The 23,520-nt window shown below is 39.4% G+C and overlaps 1 protein-coding gene across 3 annotated transcripts; it reads left to right on the top strand.

The window, feature by feature from the left end:
• Positions 1-464: 464 nt before the first annotated feature.
• LOC131257683 (protein phosphatase 2C and cyclic nucleotide-binding/kinase domain-containing protein) lies at positions 465-22,762 on the top strand. 3 transcript variants are annotated; one of them, XM_058258480.1, is made up of 16 exons: positions 473-716; positions 1,713-2,888; positions 12,271-12,402; positions 12,507-12,731; positions 12,899-13,024; positions 13,139-13,201; positions 17,025-17,113; positions 17,239-17,470; positions 18,191-18,507; positions 18,681-18,768; positions 19,221-19,287; positions 19,782-20,059; positions 20,342-20,407; positions 20,538-20,659; positions 21,277-21,433; positions 21,967-22,762. In XM_058258480.1, the coding sequence occupies exons 2-16, from the start codon at positions 1,854-1,856 to the stop codon at positions 22,210-22,212; spliced, it is 3,243 nt and encodes a 1,080-aa protein (XP_058114463.1). In that variant the 5' UTR covers positions 473-716; positions 1,713-1,853; the 3' UTR covers positions 22,213-22,762. The 3 variants fall into 3 exon arrangements, with proteins under 3 accessions (XP_058114475.1, XP_058114484.1, XP_058114463.1); XM_058258492.1 differs by lacking the exons at positions 19,782-20,059; positions 20,342-20,407; positions 20,538-20,659; positions 21,277-21,433; positions 21,967-22,762 and adding an exon at positions 19,038-19,104 and having other exon boundaries at positions 465-716; XM_058258501.1 differs by lacking the exons at positions 19,221-19,287; positions 20,342-20,407; positions 20,538-20,659; positions 21,277-21,433; positions 21,967-22,762 and having other exon boundaries at positions 466-716; positions 19,782-19,940.
• The last annotated feature ends 758 nt before the right edge of the window (positions 22,763-23,520 follow it).

Here is a 23,520-nt window from a genome sequence, read left to right on the forward strand (position 1 = left end):
ACGAATACGATAGAGCAGGGAAAACCATACCATGGTAGATCCACCTTTCTGCAGTACACGTGATACGATGATGTGCTAATCGTGACGGTCCAACTAGTCAGTACGAACATCTAATGTTTATTTTTGAAATCACACCTATGAGACAATCACGGTCCTTACCTTTTGTTAGTTAATGGCACTTAATGTCGAACATTAACTAAGTCTATTTTCAACGGTTGATTTGGAGTGAATTCAAAAGATGGATAAGATCATATAATAGATTTATATTTTCAATAAATTTCCATCCATAGTAGGGACCACTAGATGAAGGGTTCTGATTGATACATCAGCCTTCCACGTGTACGCTGGAGAGATTGAGGTACCGTTACCTAATTCCTCGGGCTCTACATTATCATTCTCGTGCTGGTGGGCTATCCCATCCAATAAAAGTCCTTTGTTTTGACATTTCGTGGCCGTACGGTGAGGGGTATGCGTAATGTCGCCCCTGCGCATTATAAGCAGAGACGTGTGTAAAAAAGCCAGGGGACGTAAGAGAGAAATTCATCGTCTCTCAGTGTCTGTCCGTCTCTATCTGAAGCAGTTGGGTCCTGAAAATCATACAAATCCAAGATTCATACGACCCTTGAAAGTTCTTTAAAATTTTTTTTTTTTTCGAGTTTTTGATCGACGGTTGTTTGGTGGAATCCTTTCTCCAGTCAGAAGTTTCAGATCCAAAGGTACCGTTTCTCCTCAAATAGTTTCTCTTCTCTCTCTTAAAACTGACATCTTCCTTCCTTTCCAAAATTTCTCCATTTGTCTTACCAAGTTTCTGCTTCTTTGGCTTTCTTCTTCGCACTGTTAGATCAGAGAGTAAAACTGCAAATGGGTTTTTGTTTTTAGTTGAATCTGTTGTTAGAAATACCCAGAATTTTTTGAAATGTTGACTTGAGTCTGATGAACTCTCTTGGGTTTCTGTTGAATCAGTTTTTCAGAAAAGCAACGTGTAACGAGTTCTGAGAATTACTCGGAAGTTATTCCTTTGAAAGAAAAACCCGGGATGTTTGAGAATTTTGACGAGTTTCTTGAATTTCTTGAATTTTTGGGATTTGCTTTCTTCTTAATTGAGAAAGTAGTCTGCAATTGAAGTTTAAGTCCTTCTGAGCAATACCCAGTAATCATTGTCTTATGAAATTTGTTGACTCTCTGGGATTTGCGGTTGAGTTTGTAATTTTGAAGTGGATTGTAAGAAGTACCCTGAATTTCTTTATGCGGCGAATGGGCACTGTTAAAAGTTCATATATTTTCTGTCGCAATTTAGATTTGTCTTTTGTTTAACCAGTTGATTGAATTTCAATTGGTAATGCCTTCAAAGCAATCCCCAGAAATTGTTAAAGCATACTCTGATGAAATTTCTTGAGTCATATATATATATATATATATATATATATATATATATATATAGTCTAACCCGTCGTCTGAAATCAGTATGTATCACCCAATGTGTACCAGTATCGCCCATGAACGATAATGGCTGTGTTGCCTGGAAACAGCACAACCCTGTATCGGTGATGAAAGATATGATATACAATACACCAATTTAAATCATTGGTTTCTGTTGAATCAGTATGTTAGAAGATGTTGGGAATGGATCCGTAGACCAGCTCTACAAAATACCTGGAGTGTTTGAGCCTTTATGTGCATCTGATGAAATTTCTTGTGGTTCTGGCATACAGGTTTGTTTTTCTTGAACCAGTGGACTGCAGTTGGGCTTGTAAATCCCTTCTTGGTTATACCCATATATTGTCAAGGTGGAATCCGATGAATTTTCATGCAATTCTGGGATCTGGGTTTGTTTCATTCAGGTGTTTCAAGTGATGGGGTGTTTGTATTCAAAGGGTTGTATTGGGCAGGTGCCCATTTCTCCAAGGGATTCAAAAATTAAGGAAATTGAAAATGCAAGAGCAGTTGGGGATTCCTCTCTTTCTCCGGTTTCTTCATCTGAGCAAGGAGGAGAATATGGGGATGAATTGCATCAGCTAAGTTTAACTAGGGACTCTGATCTGGCTATCAATAGGCTCTCCAGGGTTTCGTCACAATTTCTTCCTCCCGACGGGTCCCGCGCAATCAGAGTTCCAGCGGTAAACTATGAATTGAGATACTCTTATCTATCCCAAAGAGGATACTATCCAGATGCTTTAGATAAGGCAAACCAGGATAGTTTCTGCATACACAGCCCTTTTGGGACAAACCCCAATGATCACTTCTTTGGGGTGTTTGATGGACATGGAGAATTTGGCGCCCAATGCTCACAGTTCGCGAAGCGAAAACTATGCGAGAATTTGCTCAGAAACAGTCGATTTCATATGGACGCTGTTGAGGCGTGCCATGCTGCTTTCTTGGCGACAAATTCACAGTTGCATTCAGACAGCTTGGATGACAGCATGAGTGGGACAACAGCAATAACGATATTGGTTCGTGGTAGGACAATATACATTGCAAACTCGGGTGACTCCAGGGCTGTTATTGCAGAGAGGAGAGGAAAGGACATTGTGGCTGTGGACCTTTCCATTGACCAGACTCCTTTCCGGGCTGATGAACTTGAAAGGGTGAAGAATTGTGGAGCTAGGGTTCTCACTTTGGATCAGATTGAAGGGCTGAAGAATCCGGATGTGCAGTGTTGGGGTACGGAAGAAGGGGATGATGGTGATCCTCCTAGATTGTGGATACCAAATGGGATGTATCCTGGCACGGCATTCACAAGGAGCATTGGGGATTCCATTGCTGAGAGTATTGGGGTTGTTGCTACACCTGAGATTGTTGTTTTGGAGCTCACACCAAATCACCCATTCTTTGTGATTGCCAGTGATGGGGTGTTTGAGTTTTTGTCTAGCCAAACTGTGGTTGATATGGTAGGGAAATCTTCATCTATGTCCTTTCTTTTGTCTGACATGATTTTACTGTTTATGGACAGAAGGGTCTGATTATTTGTTTTGCCTTTTTGTTTTTGTTTTTCTTTGTACTGAAGCTTTCATTTGTAATTCATCATAATCTAGGCCTTCTGCAAATTAATTCGTTGGTAATTGATGCTTCTATTTGCTTAATGCTTCTTTGTTAAATCTAGTTGCTGGTAAGTGATGTCTGCTATATGGATATGGACACATGCTATCTAAATGTAACTTGAAATCCAGTTCCTTTGTGCATTTCACATGAAACAATGTCTTTTTAAAAACAACTGAGAAGGTAGATATCTTTTCTCGATGGAGCACCTATAGTACTTTTTAAATATCGATATTTGTCATGTGAAATTATGACTTGTTGGTACTCACATTCTCTGTTGCAAGGATTAGGGTGAGCATGGAAGTGTTGATAAAGTATAATGTTTCTATCATTATGAAACAAAAGAACCCACCCAGTTTTGAGATATGATACTTGTAAGAGTTTGATATAGTGATTGATCCTACCTTCACAAGTGTTGCATGTGGAAGTATGACATTATGTTTAATGCAGGGGCATTTTCACACTGGGATCGAGTGGGGTAGCCCGTGGGATGCGGGGACACACTCGGGGTGGGTGACTCATGTGATTTGGGGCCCACGGGGTAGGTCTCGTGTTCGAGACTCCTCACCGGGGGTGATTAATGTGCATTTCACACCAAGCTCGAGTGGGGTAGCTTGTGAGATGCGGGGACACACTCGGGGTGGGCGGCCCATGTGAGGAGGTACCCATGTAATTTGGGGCCCACAAGGGGGGTTCGGCCGAGTTCCTAACCCATGCGATGTGGGGCCTGGGCTATGAGATAAATGGATTAATTTGCTATACTCTAACAGTTCGAGCTTTTAGAGCAAGTGGTTAATTGTCCCGCATCAATGTTACTTCAAGAATCCAGACAATGTACCATCTTCCGATATTACATACTCTCAAAATACCATTATTTGAGGAAAAAAAAAATCAATTGAGATGCTTAAAACAAAGTTCCATCAGTGGCTTACCTTTCAGCCTATCGTTAGTTTGTAGTCAAATGTATTGGATTAACATTATGCTATGAAAAGTACTTGCTTCCTCTTGAATGCTACTTATCGGACATGCTTTTCGGTGATCTGAGTAGTATCTTTCTTTATGTGAGCCTTGTGTTGAGAGAGTCAGCAATAGGTTGTACATTTGGTAGGAAACTGTTGCGAGACACTGGATCCATTGGTCCTAGGACTATTCTAAATTATTTTGTCTTATTTGTTTCCAATTTGTTGTTGTGATACTCCTACACTCAAGGTATTCACACATACAGTGACCATTTGTTATGCAAGCTTTACAATCAAGGGATTTACACAGTTGTAATATATATATATAAGAAATGCTCACACACAACTAGTTGGACACTGCACTTTGGTCCAACTAGCTGGGCATTTAATGAGAAAAATTCCTTCTTGAATACAATATGCACATCTACATTGAAAGAATTTGGAATACATGTTATGCTTATGTAAAGTGACACACGTGTCAAAGATCCAACCCATTCATTAATTGAGGCCCGCCAAAGAGAGGTTATGTGTCAAAAAACTAATAAATTACACTTGTGAGATAAGCGTAGATGCATGTTGAATCTAGATCATTAGATTGTTTTATTAACTGCCTACTCTTTTTGTTAGTGTTTGACATGCTTGATCATAAGACTTTTTTTTTTTTTTGGGTCCCTAATAGGTTGATAATGTACTCTATCTAATGAAACGATCTGATCTCTGATAAATAAGTTGTGTGGCCATATGATTGGAAGGTGTATAACCCACACACAACAAGTTGGACGTCCATTAACGATTATTTAGCTTACCATAAATGCTTTGGCAAAAGTCCCTTTTGACATAAGTTTAAAAGATGGCTCATGGCTAGGCCCAATAGTGGTGTTAATGTAAAATCTACACCAACCATTAGGTGTGTCACCTCATACTAGACCCAGCGATAAAAAAATTATCTCCATCTATGGTTCAGGTAGACCCAAGGTGTTCCAAAACAGTAACAGTGACCGTAATGGCCACCATTGTTACCGTTATGATACAGGCTGTAACGACCCTTTTTTTATTTTTTGAAAAAACTGTTATATGACTGTTATGGGGCTGTTGCGGGACCGTTATGGGGTTGTTACGGGACGGTTGTGGCCTATTTTTTCTGTAACAGCTGTTACGGCCATTTTGACCTCGTAATGCTTAATGGTTATGACCGTTACTGTTACGTAACCAATTTTGAATACCTTGGGTGGACCACACACGTGGAAACTGTATAGGGAAAAGTTCATGTTCCAAAATGTTTCTCTTAGTGTAGCCCACTTGAATCACACGTGGGATTGAATTTTCAGACCCAGGCCTACATTTTGGTGTGACATCTAATGGTTGGAGTGGATTTCACATATTCATCACCAAGGTATTCAAAATCGGTTACGTAACAGTAACAATCATAATTGTTACATGTTATGGGTTTGAAACGGCTGTAACGGCCGTTACGGCCTGTATTATAATGGTAACGGTGGTGGCCGTTACGGCCACGTTACCGTTTTGGAACACCTTGTTCATCACAGTGGGCACTGTAGAAATCAAGGGTGGACGCCTCTCTCAATTGTTTCTATTAGTTTGGCCCGCCTAAGTCACAGGTCAGCCTAATATTTTGGTTCTAGGCCCAACAGGGTATTAATACATCTATTGATCGTAGTGGATCTCACATACAAATCATGGTGGGCCCATAAAAAATCATGGGTGGTCGTCCGTCTCCCACCTTTGCTCCTCGTAATTCAAGGGAGTAATTAATGCCATTAAATACCATTAAATGTTGCAGAGAAAAGAGAAATCTTGTTTAAAGGTAACTTGGGAAAAGGATAGCAGCTAGGGTGGGCCCCACCATGGTGTTAATGTTAAATCCACCTTGACCATTAGGTCTGTAGCCCCATGTTACACCAAGGGCCTTAAAATTAGTGCTATCTTTGATTCAAGTAGACCACACTATTGGAAATAGTGTGAGTGAAAAGCTCACCCTCTAAACTTTTTCCCTTTGTATTGCCCACTTGAATCACAGATGAACCTAAATTTTGGACCCTAAGCCTACAATTCACCGTGGCATCTAATAGTTGGAATGGATTTCGTATAATCATCATAGTGGGCCCTATAAAAATCACGGATTGACATCTCTTTGAATTGTTTCCCTTGAAGTGGCCCACCTAAGTGTTGATTCAGCTTGAGTTTTCCATCCCGATCCAAACACAAGGTGGCACACATGATGGACAGAGTGGATCTATTCCGCATGAAATCTTTCCTCCCAAGTCGGTAAATGTAATGCCACTCATCTGTATAGGAAAACCATGATTATCCAGGAAGACATACCAATGGAGAGTAAACTTTCGATGGGCCATGCACATGTTAATAATTTTGGCCACACAAATCATGTATTAGAGATAAGATCCTTTCATTAGACATAGTACATTGTCAACAAATTAAGGACAAAAAAAAGTCTTATAATCAAGCATGCCAAACACTTACAAAAGCAGTGGGTAGTTGATAAAATAACCTAGTGATCCAGATTTAACATGCATGTGCTCTTACCTCATAAGTGTAATTTACTAGTTTTTTTTTTTTTTTGGCACATTACTTCTCTTTGGTGGGCCTCAATTGATGAATGGCTTGGATCTTAGACATGTGTGCTACTTTACATAATTATAACATGTATTCCAAATTCTCTCAATGCAGGTGTGTATACTATATTTAAGAGGGGATTTTTTTCATTAAATGCCTAGTTAGTTGGACCAAAGTGCAGTGTCCAACTAGTTGTGTGTGAGCATTACTCTCTCTCTCTCTCTCTCCCTCTCTCTCTCTCTCTCTATATATATATATATATATATATTGTTTATTCCCGTATATGGATGAATACAAGGAGATCATTTGATTCTTGTAATTTTTACATGGTATCAGCCTAATCTTTAGAACTTGTGAATTTTTTTTCCTAATCTTCAAAACCTGTGAATTTTTTTCTCAATCGAGTATGGAAACCCCCTATTCCAATCCTGTTTACCAGGAACAAACTAAGCACATTGAACTCGACTACCATTTTGTTCGTGAGCATGGTATACTAAAATGGTTACGTAATGACCATTATGTAATGGTAACGGCCACAATTGTTACACTTTATGGGGCTGAAACGGCCATAACAGCCGTTACAAAAAAAACGCCCCATGATGGCCCCGTGACGGTCCTGAAATAGTTTTTTATTTTTTATTTTTAAAATAAAAAGGCCATAATGGCCATGATGGCCCGTATTGTAACAGTAATGGTGGTGGCCATCGTTACCGTTATGTAACACCTTGTTCATGAGAAAAGTCCAACTTGGCCTCATTTGCATTGCTTATGTACCCACATATCAACAAAGTGTAGAAATCTTCACAAAAGCATTTGGGAAAGACCAATATCAGTTTTTTGCGGGCAAGGGATTCACATGGTTGTTATATTTATATATATATATATATATATATATATATATATATATATATATATATATATATATATATATATATATATTCCCCTATTGGGATAAATACAAGATCATTCGACCAAGGTATCCCGTATCCGTTATAATACGGCCGTAAAGGCCAATACATATAGGTTACAGTCGTGACTGTTACGCGATATAGGAGTGAAAAGGGGCAATTGGTTTTTTGGGACCGAACCGGTTGTTACAGGGGCCATAACAACTGTCACAGGGCATAACGACTGTTACCCCCATAATGGTTGAAAAACAATTAATTCTTTTTTCTATGTAAATTCTTTTGTTTTTCTCATTTTTCTACTTTTTTCATTCCAAAAACTTTCCTACATCATTCTACAACAGATTTCAAACACTCGTACTATAGTCTTTAGGATTAAAATAGTAGATTGAAGCGATTTAGGCGAATAGAAGCTTCGAGAGCCATTTTTTTCAAAAAATAAAAAAAAAGTGGTATATATGCATTATCCGATTTCTAATTCTAATGCTTGATTGTGATTTGTAAACATTAGAGACACATAACCATGTTAATAAATTTACTAAAACAACCCAATACAATACTCTCACCAAAGAGTGGACCGTCAAGCTACTATAAACATGTTCAAAACAAAAAATGAATACGTATTTGGAATATTTATATTATTCTAGATTTTCTGGATATTATTCTAGAATTTTTCGGGCAAATTTTTTATTTGAACCGTTACGAGGGTCATAGTAGTCGTTACGCCTTCGTATCGGCCATTATGATCGATATTTGTATCGGTAACGGTCGTGACCGTTACAGCCACCGTTATCGATATGGAATACCTTGCATTCAACGCTTCCAATTTTAATAGAAACATTGTAGCTCATACCACTAGGAATGTATGTTTCCAATAATCCCTTAGTAGTTTGCAAGTATGCATTACAAGCTTAAAAAGGAGTTGCTGGTTTTCGTGACCTTTTGACCTAAATGTGGCCATTTTGGGTGATTATTATCATGGAGTTCTTTGTAGGTGGGGAACCGACAAACAAGAAGTCCAAGTTTTTTAAAAGGTCCAAAGCAAGATGGGCATCGATTCCAATTGTTTTAGAATGAAGCTCCCTGCTGGGTTGGGATTCCAATGCAGATACTGCTAGGAGACATTTTAATCCAATTACGCTTATGATTTGTAAGTTGGGAGTGGTGGCAAATCGTTGCCCTGCTTGTATCCTGTAGATTTCAGTTCCATTGCAAGTGATCCTTGTTGCATTCAGTACCCATGGCTCTACTCGGCTGACATAGCTTGGTCACTTCAAAGAATTGATGTTCACCCATCTTCAACTCTTTATATTTTACTTTGAAAGGTGTATCTTTGGATTTTCTTTCTGGCACAAAACCGGTAGATAGGTTGATGCAGGACATGTGATCTAACCATTTGGATGCAAGCGATTATTAACGGATTAATCAAAATAAGTCAAATCTAATAATATGCCATTCTACCATGATCAAAAGAGTTCCAAATAGATAATAAAATTCAGATTTACGTTCAATCACAATCTCACATAGGCATAAACCACATAAGCATGAAAATCAAAGGCCTAATGAGAGACCAAAACTCGCACGTTAGCATAGGTATGGTTCTAATTTAATGGGCAGATTTGCACAATTCTAGTGTTAGAAAATTAGGGGTTTTGAAGGTTATCGGGGCTAGGGTTTTACCAAATCAAAGAAGGAAGGGGGAAGAGGGTGTGCGGCTGTCCGTACAGTCGTCTGTACAGACAGGGGAAGACTGTACACTCTTTGGTTTTGATTGATTAGGCCTAGGTTATGGTTGTAGGATGATAGGAAGTGAGACTATGTGGTGTAAGTTGAAGGGTAAGGAAGATTTTGGTTCTAAAGTGGAGAAATAGAAAAAACAAGACTGAAAAATACATTTTAGAGAAGAATAAGATAGAGATGAAGAAGATAACTAGGCTTCACACCTTTGTATTCACACTAAGTAGTCTCTTTTCACAAGAGAATATCAAATCACATGAGAGAAAAGGCTTTGCCAGCAAAAAAATTCTTTTTTCATTCCATCATAATGGGCTAGGGCTGGACGTCCACCCCTTATATAGTCTTAATAAATGTGTTTTGACAAAAATATCTCTCGATAAAAGAAACATACCTCACATGTCTCAAGATGCAATAAGTTGAAAATAACTCGTCCTAAACTATAAATAACCATTAAAAACATAAAATCGACTAATCCTAATACTAATGATCAAAGTGATCAAGAATCACAATGATCCAACCGCTCGATCATAGGATCCACAGGATCCAACGGTCCGATCGTTGTGTCCTCGCGATCCAACAATCAAAACTCCTCAAATAAGCAGCTCACATGCATCTTCCTAGTGTAGGATCTTCGAAGGTGCACAATCATGCATGTGGGGTCTTCAAGTCCTCAGTGTGGCTCACTTGGGCCCATGTACAAGTCATTGAGCTAAAGTGAATGTTGGGCCAATCTCCTCCTTCCCTGGCATACTCTAAATAGTTGGATGTCCTCATCGTAGGTAGGTAGTCGTTGCTTCATTAAGAGTCATGTGACTTGTATGTAGGATATTCTTTGTTGTTTGGGCCCCCCTGGCTACGTGAATCCTTTTCCCCATTCCACTCTACTAAAGGGCCATGACTTTAGGTAGACCAGAGGTCATCAAGTCTTTTCTTACTGCCTCCATACACGTCCTTTTGGTCCTTCCCCCTTTCGTTAATAAATTTGTTATTATGGGTCTTTATATAAACTCTGTTTATCAGGCAATATCTACTCTTTTATGACTGTAGTTTCTCTTTTCAACCTTCGTGAAAAAGAAGAAGAAGAAAGTCAGTTATCTATCAAAAGAACCTTTTTAATTTTAATAGCACTTTTTATTTATTTATTTATTATTTATTATTTATATTTTTTTTTTGCAGTTTTGCTAAGAAATGTATGCATTTAAGTAACAATTCCCCCCTGCAGCCAGTTATGGGTATGGATATCAAATACGTCCAAAATCAGCATGTTGGATCCTCAAAATTTCAAATTCTTAGGATACTGCTATAGCAAGGGTTGATCGCAACTCATTATTATTTGAAGGTTTTCCCAATTGGACCCCACCCACTAATGAGACAAACCAATGAGAACCTTACTACATCTCCCCCATTCAAATGCCCTGTCCATAATTCTCTTTGAGAGGGCCAAAACTCAGCACCTCTGCCCCTTAAAGATCTCTGGGTTCCTTTCTAGCCAAATGCTGCAAACGGCTGCTTTCGCACCGAGGCCCACAAGATCCAATTGGACTGAGCCCCATGCTTTCAACCACCACCTAGCCAACAGCTCGTTAATAGATATCAGTAAAATCCACACCACTTTAAATCTCCTCAAAAAGGAATACCAAAAGGTTTGGCGTGGACTGGTCAAATTCACTCTAAATTCTGACTAGTAAGTCTATTGTTCAAAGCTCCAGTAGATCTGGAGTTATAATCTCGGGGAAGGGGGATCCCTTGTCCTTATCAGAGCAGCGCTAGGTTTTTGACAGATGCTAGTATCATAGACATCGTGCCTTAATCTTAGGAGTATATTTGGGCCATAGTGTTCTTTCATGCCTTCAGGATCCAATTGCCTCACTTTCTTATCATCTTAGGTGGGTATAGGCATGTCCACTGTTTCAAAGCATCACTCAAAGGGCACAATCTTCCCTAGGTTTCTTCAGATAGTGTGGTTGGATTGCTTCGAGTCTCCGCTCCCAAAGAAATCCACAATAGAGAATAAGTTGAGCTCTTGCTGAACCTATGCACATAGATTTGAATATCGGTAATGTATTGGTTGATATGACCTGTCACATCCATATTGACTGGACACGATAAGATATGGGGCCAAATCATCCCACCCAAAATTTTTGGGCCGTATTAGCCCGTATAAGCCCATAGCAGCCGATATGAGGGTTATTTTCACCGATACATCTGATATGGTCACAGAGGCCCAAATTTTTATTTTTTTTCCTTCAAAATTTTCTCATTCTTATTATTATTATTTTTTTAATCTTCTTTTTTCATTTCATCCATGGAGGAAGCTTAAAAAATAATATTGAATTAGATTTAGGCCTATCTTGGGGATCAAAACAAAAGATTTGAGTGAGATTTGACGAAGCAAAGTGGAATAGACCATTGTGAGAAAATCAGAGAAGGGTAGACCATCACTGTTTTTTTTCTTCATGTTTTCATCTTCTTTTTGTTTTATTTCAATGTAATGACCCCTAATTCAACAAATTATGCTTAATCTGCGTTCAGTTAAGGCCCATTTCGTTAATTTTCAATAGTTCAAGCCGATGATAACATGTTTATCAAATAATGGTGTGATACTCCATTACATACATGTCCAAAATACCAAAAGGATCAGTTCTTGAATATTTCATTTTTCCCTTTTTTCTAATACTTTTTCTTCATTCTTTGCCTTTAAAGAACTTCGACTGAGGTGGGCCGACACAATCGAATACTGATACTTGATGCTCATATCGTATCATTTTTCGACTAAGGATGAAATGCCTCTCGATACTGATATTCAGAACCATGCTATACACTTGTTATCACCTTGTTGCGTTTTCTTGCATGGCACGTAATGGTGATACCTCATTGTATTATCCTAGGATCTAGATGAACCAATGTGATCACTATATCTCCATCCTTGTTATGCTCATTTCTAGCGTAAATCACATCTATGCATTGATCTTCTTATTTCTTCTACAACAGTTATTCTATGATTTCTTCTTTTACACCTTATTTCATGATTAAAATTTCAGGTTTCAAAGTTTAAAGATCCTCGTGATGCATGTGCTGCAATTGTTGCTGAATCATATCGTCTTTGGTTGCAGTACGAGACTCGTACAGATGACATTACAATCATAGTCGTGCACATTAATGGGCTAACTGATGTACGCAGCTTTTCTTCCATGATCCGTTTGACGAGTCTCATTCTTCTTCCCATTTGGCTAGTCATGCATTTTATTTTAAGTAACTGTTTTCAATTCCATGCCAGACAGATGTTGTTCAAACAAGCAAAGATGTTGGCATAAGACCATTGCATCAAGTCATAGAGGTGCCGGGATCTGAATCGCCTTCCACCATAAGTTGGAATTCTAGGAACCTACGTGCAAGACATGATTTGTCACGGGCACGTCTCAGAGCGATTGAATCTTCTCTTGAGAATGGCCATGTTTGGGTTCCCCCATCTCCATCACACAGGAAGACCTGGGAAGAAGAAGTATATCTTTTCTTATATTTCCCTTGTGTCTGCATATTTTGAAGGAAAAAATAAAAAAAAGAAGTTTAGAAGGTTTTCTTGTTGTTGTTAATTGTTTGTTTCCTTTCACTGCTTGTAACTCGATTATTTAATCAGATGCTCCCTATGCATTTTTATACCTGTCACAGGCACATATTGAGCGGGCATTGCATGATCATTTCCTATTCAGAAAACTTACGGATTCTCAATGCCATGTTTTGTTGGATTGCATGCAAAGGGTCGAGGTCCAGCCTGGAGATGTAGTCGTGCAACAGGTTTTCTTCTTCTTTCTATTAATTTCATGTTGAAGAAGTAGAGCTTTTCTTATTTTGTTCTGCAATGCTGGATGATTATACCATCAAGAGATTTAATGGGTGCTCTAATTGCAGGGTGGAGAGGGTGATTGCTTTTATGTTGTTGGCAGTGGGGAGTTTGAGGTTTTAGCTACTCAGGTACTCTGTTTAATGCTTTCAGAGTCTATTTCTTTGTTTCTGCTGCCAGATGTTTCAATCTACTACTATCAGTGTCTCATGATGCAGGGTGTTTAAACTGGCCTTTTGAAATAAAACATTGGCACTTTTGCTGTTTATTCATTTCTTTTCTAGGCCACTTTTGTTTTACATTGATGTCTATCAGAGTTTGTTGTGAATGTTCGGCTGAATTCTTCATGAATGCTGTAAATCGATGGTCTTGAAGTTAGATAACAACCACATACAGTGATTGAAAGATTTGAAAGGAAATTATCATCTTGGAGGGGGAGGCATTTCTCTTTGGGTGGAGGGTTAACATTAATTAAATTGGCTATGTCAAACCTTCTGATATATTTCATGTCTATCTTTAAATGCCCTAAATCAGTTGAAATCAAGTTAGAAAAGATTGGATGGGATTTTCTATGGCAAGGGTTGGAAGAAAATCATAAATTCCATCATTTAAAATGGGATGAAGTATGCAAACCATTATCTTAAGGAGGTGCGGGGTTGCAAATGTTGGGGATGATGAACATGGCATTGTTGGGTAAAGTGGGTGTGGAGATTTGGGGTTGAGGGTAGCTTGTGGAGAGAAGTGTTGGGTAGAAAATATGGTGTTGAGTAGCGTAGATGGACAAAAGTTTCTTCATTGTATATGGCCTCATCTAATGTAGCACATGAAAATTAAATATGATATGCAAGATCTCAGGCTTTAGATCACACTAATTCAGAAACAATTACATAAAAATTCCACATCCCACACAAAAGTTCAAACATTCAAGCAAGGGGAATTATGCGGGTCCAGGCCTACACATGCTAGGGCCGGATCAATCAAAATTATAAACCAAACAAGAATCAGAGGAGTGTAAATTCATCCACACATGCACAAAAATAATTACCCAATCCAAGGGATTCAGAAATTTCAATTCGGGGAACCCTAAGGTTAAAGGAAGGGCATAAAATTGGGGGTTTGAGTAATTTAGGGTTAGATTTAGGGATTTTGGGTGAAAGAAGAGTGAAAGAGAGGAGAGAGACGAACCAAAGAAATGCCGCACGTGTAGACAACAATAATGGCCCAGACGCACGTGTGTGATCCCGGTCGCACGTGTGTGGGGCCCACTATTCAGAAAAAAGCTACCTTGGCTCTGGTCAGCCAGAGATGAACTCCAAAACCCCCAAATCTCAACTCGATCTGACGTATGGTTTGTGCATGGTGCTCCGCCGAAGTTTCAGCCTCTTGTAGAGCTAGATTCTGGAAATCTGCTGTAGAGAGAAAAACGCTTGCAAATATTGATGGATTTGCAGATGGAATGCTTGTAAGAGGAGAAATATGGATGGAAGAAGGTGGGGGCGAATCGGAATAGCTGTGGCTTCGCACCACGGTAGTCAGCCCTTCGAGGAAGGGAGAGTTTCGCACCCAGTTGAATCTCCACAGCTCGAAAATTTAGAGGAGCGGAAAACTGCAGCAATTTTATTAATCTTCATTGAGGAAAAAAAAAAGACTACAAGGGGTGCCTATTTATAATAAAACCCTATACCCCAAAACTCGTGCCATGCGTGCAACCTATTACTTGGCGATGAAGTAATAAAAAATAACAACTAATCAAAGCAATCTAAACCGTCCATGATACTCTTAATACCAATAATAAGCAAAACCTAAAATACTAGATTAATTAGAATAGTGGGCCACGATCATGAGAACCCATGGTGGGCTTTTCATAACTATCGGGTCCACTCTAACGAACTAAAACGCAGTCCTCTAACTAGGAGGCCCTCCCTGGACATCATCATCGATCCAGATCGATGGTGGGGCCCTCCTTGCGTATGTGTGTAAGGGGGGCGGGCGCGTGCGCGTGATGTCCCCATCATCATCATTATGGAAGTTGGTGAACATATTAAAGGATAGGTTTGGGAATGTGTGGGGTTTTCATTAAGGAATTGGAAGAAGATACGATTTTGGGAAGACATGTGGGCGGGAAATAAAAAATTGAGTTATTTCCTCATTTAACACATTTTTCCTTAGATCCAAATATCTCAGTTGAGAGGTGCTATTCCATTCATGGTGAGGAAGTTATTTGGGGTCCTTGTAAAAGAAATTTGATCGATGCGGAGGTGGAAGATATGTTGAGGTTGTTGGATTTTCTCTCGAATTGCATCCCATCAATCGTAGAGGAAGACACTTTGGTGTGACTCATTGAAAAATATGGTAAATTTGATGCGGACATCAGTGGTGCACCCTTCAGAGTGTACCAGAGGAGGAGGCGTCACCGACGGAGTACCGGAGCAGAGGAGTTGATGTGGATGGACGCTGGGTCAATCGGACCCATTTTTTGACGCACTACGAGTGCAAGAGTGGTATGACCGCACCCTGACCATAGATCCATGGGTCGGATTTCACACCCTACCACGTGGGTGTTTTAGTTTTAGGCGTTTTTATTCTTTTTTCTTGTTTCAGAGGCTTTATTGCACTTTCTTTAATTTATTTATTTTTTGGTTATTTTTCTTGTTTTCAGGGGCTTTAGTGCACTTTTAGTTTTTCCATAGCTTATATATACGTTGTGAGAACCCTATTGTCATTATTATTGAATGAATAGAAATTCGTAATTTTCTTCCTCCTTATTGAAGAGATTAGAGTTTCAGGATTGGCCTTTGGGTGTGTTGATGATTCCACCCCGATTTCAGGTTTCATTCTTTCTAGATCTTCGAAGTGCAGAAAAAGGTAAGAATCATCTTCATTTTCTATTGACGATAAAAGAACCTATATTTTCTTAATCTTGAACCCTTCATTCTTCACCTCTTTCGTTCCTCTCCAGATATCCTATTTCTAGTTTGAATAGAAAAGAGGGATGATTAGTCAGTAGAATCATATCCAAACTTGACCGTGGACTGACTTATGCTAGATTTGGGATATCCTTATATCCCTAGGTCCTCCCTTTTTACTGCTTACGTGATTTTATGTTAATGGGCAAGATCATGATGGAATGACCTCATTTTTGTGTTGAAGTTTACCTAATCCCTTCGATTGGAAACGGTTAGTTGATTCGTGTATTTACTTGAACATTCTTTAACTTGATTAGACATGCATCTAGGATTAGGTCATCACATGTCCCTGCATCAAAATTCTTGGTTGAGTCCTTGTACAAGAGACTAGATGGGAGTTATTGTGAGCTAGTTGAGCGTCATATAATGCATGTTTGGCAATATGGTGCTCCTTCCAAGGTGATGGCATTTGCATGGTTGGTGGGTAGTAGAAAGGTTATTACAGTTGACAATCTGCGCAAGCGTGGTATAATAATCCCTAATGTATGTCTCCTATGTTATAGGGATGAGGAGTCGGTTGACCACCTTTTCATTCATCGTCTCTTTGCATCAAAGATGTGGTTTGACTTCTTTAATCTATTTGAGTTTCATGGGTTATTCCAAGATCGATTGACCAATTTTTCTTGGCTTTGCATGGAGGGAGGGGGTAAGAGGAAGACTGGGAATCGAATATGGCATTTGTGTTTATTAGCAGGTCTTGGAGCATTTGGTTGGAAAGAAACAGTTGCTTCTTTAGAAATCGAAGGGGCCGTTTTCTTTAAGTTTTTAATGAGGAAAAAATAAATGTAATCGAGTGGGCATATGCAGTCAATGTTTTTGTCGCTGCTCAATTTCCAAATAGCTGGTTACATTTATAGGGTGTAGCTCTTCTTTTTTTGTCTCTTTCTTTTTCTTTTGTATTCTTTGGTTTTTGGCCTTTCTCAATAAAATTTTATTATGGTCTCAAAATAAATAAATAATAATAATAACCACATGCATGAAATTGCAGGAAGAAAAAGATGAAGCGAAAGAGGTGAATAGGGTCCTACACCGATATACGGCTGAAAAGATGTCGTCTTTTGGGGAGCTGGCACTAATGTGAGATGCTCCATTCTAGTACTGTAGTGTTTATTTCATTGTTGGGCTTCTTATTATTAGCTGAAAGGCAATCGCCATACTAATCTTACTGTTAATGGTTCCTTTGGGTGTCTATTTCCAAACAGGTATAACAAACCGCTCCAATCATCTGTTCGTGCCGTGACAGGTGGAACACTCTGGGCTTTGAAGAGAGAGGATTTTAGAGGAATTCTCATGTCAGAGTTTTCTAACTTGTCGTCATTAAAGTTGCTCCGATCAGTAGAGCTTCTTTCTAGACTCACGATTCTGCAGCTGAGTCACATCGCTGATTCTCTTTTGGAACTTTCCTTCTCAGATGGGCAGACAATAATTGATAAGGTAAGCCAATCATATTGCATAAATCATTCCATAAATAATCAGGCTTCATGGGTTATTTTATGCTCCAAATCCTTATGCTTCATATGCCATCATGAATTTTGTTACTTTCCAGTTCAGTTGGATTATAATTTGATGTCATAGAGGCTGGGGGGTGTCTGGTTGCACCAAATATCATCAAATTTCAGGATATTTCATGATTAATCAGTCTAATTTGGTGCAAAATATCATGAAAATAAATGATATTTGGTGCAATCAAACGCACCTCAGAGCATGGAGGGTGTCAAACAAATAATTGTTATGAGTAGGTCCTTTCCTTTGTAGCATTATGTTTGTGAACCTTGGCAAGCCTGCATGCACCTCTGCATGCTGCCGCTTGCGTCCAATGGGCCCCAGCGTGTAGATGACCTGGCCAAAGAATCGGGTTGGTCCACTCATAAGGTGGGCTAACATTCACAATGCTTGAAAGAGTTGCCAATGCTCCAACCATCACATTCTATGTATATGTGTATCCATTTGATGAGGGGACCGCCCTGGTTTTGTGGCCTGGTCATCTACAAGATGTGACCCACCTAATGGCCAACTTGGTATGCTTTTATTTTGCTAATGCATGACTTTCATTTGCCACAGATGGTTGGGGGAGTCTAGTTATCTAAGGACTCCCAACATTATAATTGTGTACATACCATCCACTTAAGTTGATCTGCTTATTTTATCTTGCAGAATGAGTCTCTCTCTGCGTTGTATATTATTCAAAAGGGTAGGGTCAGACTGACATACAACATGGACTTAATAAGAAGTCCCAATATTTGTAGCATTTTACCTGAAAATCTTGAACAGGAAGATCCTACTCAGGACAATAACGAGTGTTCAGTGGAGAAGGCAGAGGGGAGCTATTTTGGTGAATGGACACTTCTCGGTGAGCATGTTGATTCTTTAAGTGCTGTTGCTGTTGGTGATGTGGTTTGTGTAGTTATTACAAAGGAGAGATTTGATTCAGCCGTGGGACCATTAGCGAAGCTTCCACAAGATGATCGCAAGTATGTCATAGTTCGGCTTAGGGAATGCTTTATAGATGAATTCAAACTATAAAATCTCTTTCCAAGTCTTGTGAGTTTCATGTGCAAGCTCCTATGCTTTCGATGCAAGTACTTGGAAATTTTCTATAGATGTGGATACTCCATAACCCGTGATAATGAATCATGGCCTCCAGGTTGAAAGATTGTTCTTTGAGTCCATCTAAAGAGCATGTCACAAATGTTGATGCGACAAATTTTGTCAAAGTCAAGTTCTCTGATTTGGTAAGCTTCCATCTGATACTATTGGTTTTGAACATGCATTTATATGTGTGGACATATTGTTTGATTGAGCATTCTCTCCGCCCAACAAACTGTACATGTGGGTTCTATCTCTTGGTAATCAAAATCATTCGTATAGTGGACTCCATGCTGGATGGGGATATTCAAATATCTCCGCCATCAGATAATGCTAGCCTAATTGTGTGCCTGTTAAATGTGGGCCATTGGTTGTAACCATCCAGTTTCATCGAATGAGTTGGATCATGTAATAGGGATATATTGGGGCATTGCCTGTACCACAAAAGGGCCCATTAGATCAACGGCTTATATTACTGAAAGGTAGGCCTCACCTGTATTGTATCTCTTGATTGAGCATCATATAACAGCTTTTATGTTGATGAGAGTTGAGTTGTGAAAGAGACATTTAAGATCACCTAATTACATTTGCTGTCCAGGAATGGAGAACAGGTATATATTCAACGGACTGCAGTGAGATTGGACTTGTCCTCTTGAAAGGCTCTGGTAGGCATATAACAGCCTTTCTTTAAGGATGCTGTCATAGTAATATGAGAGCAGTACCTTCCAGTTTCCTCATTAAATTCCTCTCGAAAGAGTCTTTTTCCTTTCCTTGGAAGAAAAAGGCTTGGCTGATGTTTGTACACCACGTTTTGTTTGAGTTTGTTGAAACTCACACATACCCTTACACATGGCCACATATTCCAACCAGCAATGGCTGTGAGACATCGGTGCCATGCATCGAGTGGGTTCTACCACGTATAATCAGGCTGGTCAACTTGTTGTTTTCTTGACTTCTTTTTTGATCGGTGACCTGCCTGATTTTTAGGCCAGGTTATTTATGCGAGGGGGCCCACTTGTTGCTTGAGTCACATGTTCCACACACATCTGCCTGTCGGCTTAGCAAAGCTTGTTCTGTTTTAGGAACTAATGTTTCTCCTTGTATGCTTCGTACATGTACTGACGGATGCTTTCATTTTGGATCTCTTATTGGTTATTAGAAATTATGCTGAGTTTAAAGAGATTCTCAAAGCAGAGGATCAAACAACTTGGGAAGGAAGCACAGGTATTGAAGGAGAAAGATCTGATGAAGAGTGTGAGCCCGTCATCGTGTGTACCCCCACTCCTATGCACTTGTGCTGATGAGAAATATGTTGGCATTCTATTAAGTACATGCCTAGCTTGCCCATTGTCTTCGATACTTCATGCACCCCTAGATGAAGAGTCTGCACGGTTCTGTGCAGCTTCTGTTGTTGTTGCTCTTGAAGAATTACACAAGGTTTGGTCTCTGGAGTTTGTAGTTCTTAATGTTGTTTTTGGGGGGCTTTAGGAGAAAGAGTGATTGCAGGGTCCTGCACGTCAGCATAGGTATAGTTTGCTGACAGGAAGGATCGCTGAACCATGGAAGGCACATGTATGGAATCCTGTGCACTGCTGAGCTAGACTTTTTCTGATGCGAATGACCTTTTGGATCGATATAGTTTTGGAAAATCTTGTTGGGATAGAATAGAACCGTGGTTATAATCTTTTTCTTTTCTTTCTTTCTTTTACTTTTATTCAGAACAATGTCCTTTACAGAGGCGTGTCACCAGATGTTCTAATGTGTGACAGAGCAGGCCATCTACAGGTTGGTATTGGCATACATTTCACCTACACCGTTGTTTGTGATGTGTATATTACATGATATGATGGTATGGAGAGAGGATTTTTAAGATTCTTACACATTAATCTCAATTCCCATCTGTTCATGTATGTAGCTTGTAGACTTCAGATTTGGGAAGAAACTATCTAGTGAAAGAACCTTCACCATATGCGGGATGGCAGATTCTTTAGCTCCGGAGATTGTCCAGGGGAAAGGCCATGGTCTTGCGGCTGACTGGTAAAGATGAGTCACTATAAATCATGTTCAAAACACTTGCTCATTTTGCAAATTGTCTGAGTTGATAAAGTAATATACTTGACAATTTTCTACAAAATCGATGTGTTCTACATCGATGCAGCCAATTCAAGCTTGCAAAGTGGAGATGGATTTCCACTTTGAGCCTGGGTTTTTGATTCTCTGCAGACATGCTAGAGTCCATCGAAGGCATCTGTGTTTTTATTTTTTTACCTTTTATTATTATTATTAATGACGTTAGGGTGTCCCTGCCCCATTTTGAGGCGAGACTATTCCCTGCGGATGCACGCAATCACCCACAACCCGTGGATCGGGTGATGCCGGGGAGGGGAGTCGAACCCACACCTGTGGGGAGCAAACCCACGGCTCTGGCCGCTCGCCCAAACCCTGTCGGGTTTGCAGTTTATTTCGTAATAGCTGCAAGTTTTGCATTATAAGGAAAGAGGAATTATGTGTGTTCCAGAGGGCCTTTTATAAACCCTTGCTCCCATTCATGGTTTTTGTTGAAAAATTAACTTCTGTTATTGATCAACTGCTGTTTACAACTGGTTTTGGACTCTTGGCTGAGTAGTTCATTTTCTATATGATCAAATCTGCAGGTGGGCATTGGGAGTCTTGATCTACTTCATGCTGCAAGCAGAAATGCCGTTTGGGTCCTGGAGAGAGAGTGAGCTTGATACATTTGCAAAGATCGCGAAAGGACAGTTGACTCTTCCCCAATCTTTCAGCCCAGAAGTGGTCGATCTCATCATGAAGGTTCCACTTGATTGTTAAATTCATTCCTTGTTCCACCTTTTAGTTGAGGTGCCTAGGTCAGTTCAAAAGGGTATCTGTTATAGTGGAGTTATATGATTCTTGACCCAAGGATAGATGCGTAGCATCATTGGGTTTTCATTTTCTACTATTGCGACCCATGTTTTGGTGATCCAGACTGTTGATCTGAGGTGCCACAACATGGATGGCCATGCCCCAGAATGTCCTCGATAGAACAATCCTAACCTTCAAATTGGCAATTAGTGAAAGTACGGCAATGGTCTACATTCAATTGAAAAGGGCTGAAGATTGGATGGTTTGGTTGGATCTTCCAATCTGGGATATTCTTTTGGGACATGTTCGATCCACGGCAGGTCTACCAGATCAACTTTCTGGGTCACTGAACCATACAAATTGAGTAATGGAGGTTATTATGCATATGCTTGAGTCAAGATTAATATCCTTCATCATCTACAACTACTGAAATAGATCCTATTATCTTTAGCTGAATTTTGGCTCCTAATTACTTTCAACAGTTGCTGGAAGTTGATGAAACTGTGAGGCTTGGAAGCAAGGGTCCTGATTCTGTGAAGAATCATCAGTGGTTTGAGGGCATTGATTGGAAAGGAATTATAGACAATTGTTTCCCCATTCCCCATGAAATCACGTCTCGTATAAATCTGCATCTTGAAAATCATGCGGAGGACATGTCATTTCATCCATCTTCTCCGTTCCGTGATGTAGCTGAGCTCAACACCCCAGAATGGCTCGAAGACTGGTAAAGAACTTCAAATGGTTGGTCCAATCCCTCTTATCTCGATATGGATTCTAGACGACTGTTTGATTTTTTAAATCTATAGTGATGGAGTCAATGCGGAACCAGGTGAATGGATTGCACTTTGGAACTTTGTTTCATATCTAAAGTAATCCTTCACCCTTGAGTTGGGTGGTGAATATTCTCTTCCCTATGAAAAGCTGCATTGCCTTTTTTCCATAGATGCAGATTTTGGAGTTTGCAGCCTTATCAGTAATTCATGTTAACCCAATTGTAAAGGTGGGTTGTAGAATTCTTCTGTACATAGGACATATGTCTAATTTTTCTTCACTCTGGGAACCTTATTACTCTAAGCCCAATATTTTCTGTTCCACAGGTCACATTTTTTCTGTCATTTATGATAGAGAATATAGAGATATAATTGTATTCTGAGTGTTGGAATCGAACCATATTTCTTCTAAGGACTCCATGATTTAGATTTTTTAAAGTTTCCTGTTGTATTTTTGAAGATATGTTGTACTATTATTAGAAACCCTAATAAGCATTCTTCATTTCATGACAGCACGATGGCATCTGCGTGGCTCCTTTTCAGTCTGTTTTTCATTTTGTCCTTTGGTCTTGAGGGTTTTTAGCTCCCCTTATCAAACTTCGATCTGAGATTAAATGTTTCATGCTTGGTTCCATACTCTTTTTCATGTCCCACATTCGACATTAATCTGATATTGCGCGCTGGTGGACGCCTACCCATTTGATTGGTATCTCACTCACAAGATAGCGTTGCATGTCGCATCATTTCTTGTTTCGCTTCTTCGCTGTTCTCCATGTTCAGTGTCTTTGACTTTCACTTGATTTGTAGACCTGGAAAATTAATATGTTGATTGTGCCTCTGTTGTTGTTAATTTTCTTTTGATGTTGGAATGTGATGCTCATCATTATCAGCCTCAATATCTTTACTTAGATTCTTGTAGAAATGGTATTAAATTATCAATTTCTTTAAGAGTTTTCCATAAATATGATCTTCTTATTGGCTAATTACATGAACTTACCTTCTAATTCAATTGAAACATTCTCTGATTCGCCATCGATCCACCATCAACGCCTCTGTCAGTGGAAAATCAAGCTATACGACTGTGGACTCCTTTTAGTATGTTTCCAAATTTTCAACATTGATGTACATCAAAAGATCAACAACCAATGATATTCGTTGAACTAGGACTTCGAAGCTCTTGGCATGTTAGAGTACCAATGCTTGATGCGCATCTATCTGCCGGTTGATATGATACAAGCAAGTCTGGCTTCCAATTGATGATTGGTA

This window comes from Magnolia sinica, chromosome 1, assembly GCF_029962835.1.
Source record: "Magnolia sinica isolate HGM2019 chromosome 1, MsV1, whole genome shotgun sequence".
Classification (NCBI taxonomy): domain Eukaryota; kingdom Viridiplantae; phylum Streptophyta; class Magnoliopsida; order Magnoliales; family Magnoliaceae; genus Magnolia; species Magnolia sinica.